This window comes from Trachemys scripta, chromosome 3 (assembly GCF_013100865.1).
Source record: "Trachemys scripta elegans isolate TJP31775 chromosome 3, CAS_Tse_1.0, whole genome shotgun sequence".
Lineage (NCBI taxonomy): Eukaryota > Metazoa > Chordata > Testudines > Emydidae > Trachemys > Trachemys scripta.
The window spans coordinates 2997282-3003281 of NC_048300.1; the positions used below are offsets into that span (position 1 = coordinate 2997282).

The following is a 6000-nucleotide window of genomic DNA, read 5'->3' on the forward strand; positions in this document are numbered from 1 at the left end:
AGAAATTCCCATTTGGATGTAATGGGATTGGTGTGTCTGCATTTTTCTATCACAAATTCGCTTAATATTAGGAATAATGCTGGAAAGTTGAATCTTCATGTCAGGCACAGCATCAAGTCTATTCCTATGTTTGGGTTTTGTTGCAATGTACTATGGAAATCCCGCGCCATGGTATTCAATACGAGATCTATCAATAACCGGAATAAGAGTTTTATGTTAAATTAGTCATTCAAAAAGAGTTGTAAACCATGCTTCAAATATGCCAAATTTAAAATTAAAAAAAATGTAAAGACCCTTTTCTTAATTACGATCTTTTCACAGACCACCTATTCACATCGTGCGGCACACCAGTGTTCCGCGAAACACCGTTTGGAAAATCTATCACAATCGGTTAGTGTGTAAGCTGGTCATAGGTACTTCTGGAAAGGAGACTTCAAATAAAAAATTGCGTTATTTATGCTCAAATATATTTTATTTTATAAAACAAAGCAAAAATACAAATTTAAAATAACTCGAACTAACAATTTCTAACTGGAAATGAAAAAATAAACGTCTTTTCTGTTGCAGGGTTTCTTGGATAATCCAGCAGTAAACCACCAAATTATTTTGCGCCTGTTACGTTATATCATCCGCCTCATTTGGAGACTGCAGTAATGGATATGTACAGACATTGAGATTTTCCAGTTATCACCAGAATCCAGAAAAACAACAGCAAGAGTATCCTTTCCATACCTTGTATATGCAATTAACAAATCCTCCTCTTCCTAAAGGACAGCCGAGACATTGGGAGGAGCAGTAGGACTCCGTGTTTGTGAAAAATATGCACATAGACTGTCTCATTTTGTCTATCAGAAGACAGAGGGTTTTTAAATGGGAATTCACTGTGAACACGTCACGATGGATTTTGGAAACAGATATATAAAAGCTTTGTGAAGCAGGACTTTATGTGAGAGTGGTGTTTACGCTGGTTTTTCTTGAACTTTTAAAAAACTGATTTGGAAAGAAAATGATCAAACATGATTGATTTTTCATACTCCATTTTCTGGAAACCTGTAGACTAATCTCTGATATATTCTGCAATGAAGTTAACTGAGCCAGCTAACTTGCGGAGCTGCCTTAGTTTGTTATAAAATAACTGTGTACAGATGTTATTCCCCCCCCCCCCCCCCGCAGCAAGGAGGGGTCAGATTCATGCTTTCCCTCCATTCCTAGACCCTTTCATGGAAAAAGGGGCAAACTTATGAATTGAAGCTAGTTGAAGAATGGTAGAAGGATTTGCATCAGAACTCCAGTTACCTTGCAAATCTCTACTACCACCCTAAATTCAACTGTATGTGTGTCACACAAACAGCATACTTCCTGCTGACTGATTTTAAACTGCAGCTAAGTGCAACTGGCGTGCTCCCCCTGAAACTTCCACCTCTTCCACCCTACCAGCAGGAATCTCAAAGTTGACCTGAAATTTGCAGCTTAACTGTGAAAGCATTATGCTTCAAAAACCATACCAAGTTGCCTTTCTAGAAGTTCTTTATATCTAATGAGTCTGGATACATTTGTGTATTATATAACATAGAATGTTGAAGGTTGGGGATAATAGAACAATAAAATATTTGTGTGGTAAAAGAGTTCCTGAAACACTGCAATTTTGCCTAAAGTTGGAGGGTTGCATAACTTCAGAAACTATTTTAAACTTCACTTAATATTTTACTGTGACTGTTGATAAACCCAATTGGTATTGCTGGTTTTTTAATGTGTTGGATTTTTGCTAGAGCTGGTTTTGTACTTAAGATCTATTCTGAGAGATGCACAGTTGAACACGTGGACTGCTGACTGAGTTACATCCGTCTTGAGGGGAAGAGTACAATATTTGAATTGATTGTGGTGGTTCAAAAAAATCCCACAAGTGAATAAATTAAATATCCATGGGAAGCAAAAATTAGGCCATTTTGAAAGTTCCAGCAAAACTTCCATATAATCTTTTAAAATAACACAGTGAGTGCCCTTAAAATTGTATTCCTACATCAGACATTGTGACTTGTTTAAAGATTAACCAAAACCAGAACTAAGTTAAATCAAGGTTCCTATACTGGAGTGACTCGCTAACTAGGTTTCAGGAGGCATCCAGCACAGAAAAAGTTTTAACTTACCTTTTCTTTAATTAGCTCTTCCTTCTACAGAACTCCCTTTACCGCTTCTTAGTTCACGGAAGTTATTCCAGAAGGCATCGTTCTGTGAAACCACAAATACCATGGATTGCATGACTTGTAAACTTCTGGTATTTAGAACATAACAGAATGCCTTCTGTAACAACTTCAGTGACCCAAGAAGTGCCAAGAGGACTTCACAGAAAGAAAAACTTTATTTTTAATTTTTAAGTGTGTATATTGACTGCCTCCCTGAGCCTGCTCCATGGGCACTGTAACCATCGATCTAGGTTTAACCTGAATTTTAATATTGGTTTTATAGTTCACCTTCACACCATGGGAAACTGCGTTGGGGAGCGCACAGGTCCTTCAGCTGGTGCAATGTATTAATGCAGAATTTACCCAAAGCTGGCTTCAGAATTGTCTTCAGAATCTGGCTTCCTTTTGTATGTGATGCAGAGAGCTTGCATGATTCAGTTTGTTTCTGTTTGCTACAGTCTACTTCAAAATGCCGCATTTTATTTCTGGTTTCACCAGCACCATAGAAAAATATGATAGCTTTTCTTCCAAAACATTGCAATATGTTGATCAGTGTATACTGAGTGCCATTGTATTTTTTGTTAGTCTTGACAAGTAAATTTGTATAACGTACTCTCTGCACTGACCCCTGGTGCCTCTGGGGCAGGTGGAAGGGTTCCTCTAAACATGGCTCTGTTCCCCAGTTGCATTAATCCACCCCCGCAAGCAGTGAATCTGGAGGACATGTTGGCTCTATAGGCTAAACCTTTGTCCTAGGAGTTGGCCTCAATTATCAAAGCAGTGGGTGGTTTTTGGTTTTTTTTTTTGTAGAGCAATATTGGTGACTTGCATTGTATCTGGAGTTTCAAGCAGTAATTCAGTAGTGCGGATGGCAGATAATCACTTCCATAACAGCATGGTTTTGGATCATATCAAAGCAGTAGAGCGTAAAGGGGAATTCAGAACATCCTACATGTAGCGAATTGAGCAGGTATCAATGTATGGTCAGTAAAGAGTTCTCACTGCTACCGGATGTTAGAAGTGAGCATAAGACTGGAGGGGCCTATGATACAATGACTTTTGTTCCATTTTGAACATTCCTCACATGTCAGAGTCACACAGCCATTAAATAGCTTAGACAAAAATCAGATTTTCCAACACTAGATGTTGCAGTCATCTTTTGAACAGAATTGCACCCTAGCCACGTCTTGGAACGACCTTACAGTTGATCAGGTGGTTTCAGGTATGAGTTTTGAAACCCCCTCCTGAGGCCACATTGTCCACTAGTTGTCATGACAGAATAGAGCTAGTTCTAACATTTGGAATTGCGCTATGCACCTTTCCGAACACACCAAAGACATTTCTGTTTACAGCACCACACACACACACACACACACTCTTCTACAATTGGCGCAGGCGTGCACGCACACACACGCTTCTACAAGTGGAGCACTTTATTTCAGTTCTTTTAAATATAGTGCCCTTGGGAGAGTTGGCATCAGTACAACATATCTTCTCCCTCTCCATCCCACCTCTTAATAAGGCTCTGCTGGCCCAGTGCCTGGAGACTTGGGTGCTTTCTTTGTACATTTACCTCTGGCATGGTAGTGCAGCAGGTTTGCCACCACACCATGGCTTCAGACTAGCTTACTATAAGCGTAATAAATGATTTTAAAAAACAATTCTGTGAATTATATGAACATTAAAGAACAAGATATTGGCACCATGTGACTTGGACTTCTCTGCACTCTTGTTTATCAGGAAGTTTCCTGCAGATGTTTTTACAGTATGTATTTTAAAAAAAATAACAAACTAATCCCATTGTTTTTGACAATTTAAAACTGGTTTTGTGCCTTGGCAACCTCTCTGCCCAGGTTAGATTTGTGGGTGGTTATTGAGTTTTTGTTTCTTAAATCTCAACATAACATTAAAAACGGTTATAATACTTTTGCTACATTGTTAGTGGAGGAATTTCTTTTAATTCCATATAATCCATACTTTACCCTGCCAAAACTACTTTATGAAGAATTTTCTTTGGTTGTGGAGAAACCAGATTCAAATTTTTCCTACAAAACTTGTATGATACGGTATTATGCTTTTTCCTCCTTCAATAATTGTAAATATTTGAGTATTTATTAGATTAGGGCATCATATTATTCTTATAATCTGAGCCAAATGTCTGTGTGCAATGTTTTGTTTCTTTTCTTACTATGTCATGTAAAGTTTTGTACAGCATATAAAGTAAATTACTGTTTTTCTAAGTCTTTTTTAGAATTGAACTTGGTAAATACTGTAGATTCTTTTTTCTGTGTAATTAATGCACTCTACTGTTCCATCATGCTGTAACTTGTAGAAATGTTGTATATTTATTTTCTGCTTATTTAAGTTCCTGTAAAGTTTTTAATGAATTTTTACTGGTATATATGGAATTAGTGATTGATCAGTTTAGAGCACTGTCTTCTAATTCAGTGCAATCAATAACGTTTAGTTACTGAGTAAAATGTTCAAAAGTGCCTAAGTGACTTAGGCTCCTAAGTCCCATTTTCAAAAGAGGCTGTGAAGTACCTAAGTCAAAGTCTCACAAAGTGCAGGGGACTTGGGTTTCTGTGTGCCTAAAGTCTCTCTTGAAAATTGTATCCACAATTTAATCCCCCATTTCGGCCACTTTTAACTTTCTGGACTCAATGATTCAGCACTGTATATAGAGGCAGAGATTTGAAGTAAAATATGATATGGAGATGCAGACTCAGCCAAATACCAAAGCCACATCCAGAATCTCCTTGTAGCTCAAAGCATTAATTTGTTACAAATAACTTTATCGGTCTAAGCAAAACATTATCATCCCAAGGGGCCAAGGGCAGTTTATTCAAACATATTATTAAACTGAAGTGCAGTAGTCTCAGTTAATCACTTTTTCAAGATCTAGACAATGTGCCAATCCCCCACCTTCTCATTCTCCACTGCCTTCAGATTTCACCCTCCCTGTGCTCCTACTGAATCTGGCTGCCTCACTTCATTGCTTCAGCCAGTTGCCAGAATTAAAAATTATGCTGTAGATTTCAGTTCGATAACTTGATAGTGCTTCCTGGTAACTCAATAATAACCCTATTTTGGGATATGAAACACCTTATCCTCAGTTTACATAGTGCAGGACATGGCTGTTACCTCTTAAACAAGAAGCCCCTGCAAGTTATTTATAGAACTACTTTCTACTTTGATTTTTAGAGTAAACTTTTGCATCCTGGTTTCAAGACCACTCATTACTGTAGCAAAGCTCCTTATCAGGTACAAACAGAGCACTGATCATGTACTGATTAATCACTAACTTGTTTCATAGGACCCAGCATATGTAGCATTTTTATTGCAGTTTCCCTGGCTTACTTGTGGTTTGCACTGATGAATTTTTGACAGGGTAATTGCCACTTTACTTGTGCAATACGGCTGTACATAGCTACAGATCTTTTTTAAGATGCAATCTTTTATGTTTATTATATAAAATTCATTAAACTTTCATCTATTCGTGATGAGTATTATTTTGCTAAAATTCAAAATTTTATGCTCTTCTGAGATAAGATGTATGGAATTGTAGATGGGGCTTTAATTCTCTGTCTCTGATACTTGCACATACATGGACCTGTGCAAGTACCACCCGCGCACAGGGAGTATCAAACACCCTCGTTATGTCACGTGGACTGGCATGGAATTAAATAGCTGGTTGGGGGGTGGGGGAATAGTTCAGTGGGGTTTGGAGCAGGCCCCTAATGAGCTAGGCGAGGGACTAGAGTGCGTCAATAACATTTGTACATGACACTCATTTTACAGGAGTTGTGAATGCCAC

At 38.0% G+C, this 6000-nt stretch overlaps 1 protein-coding gene across 5 annotated transcripts in view; it reads left to right on the plus strand.

Moving 5' to 3' along the window:
• BCL2L11 (BCL2 like 11) overlaps nt 1-5675 on the plus strand; it is a 55246-nt gene extending 49571 nt beyond the window's left edge. For all 5 annotated transcript variants that reach the window (XM_034763948.1, XM_034763947.1, XM_034763949.1 and 2 more), the window contains one exon: nt 568-5675. In XM_034763948.1, coding sequence (XP_034619839.1) covers nt 568-654 — 87 coding nt within the window. In that variant the 3' untranslated portion in view covers nt 655-5675. The remainder of the gene's footprint in view (nt 1-567) is intronic.
• Nucleotides 5676-6000: the final 325 nt, after the last annotated feature.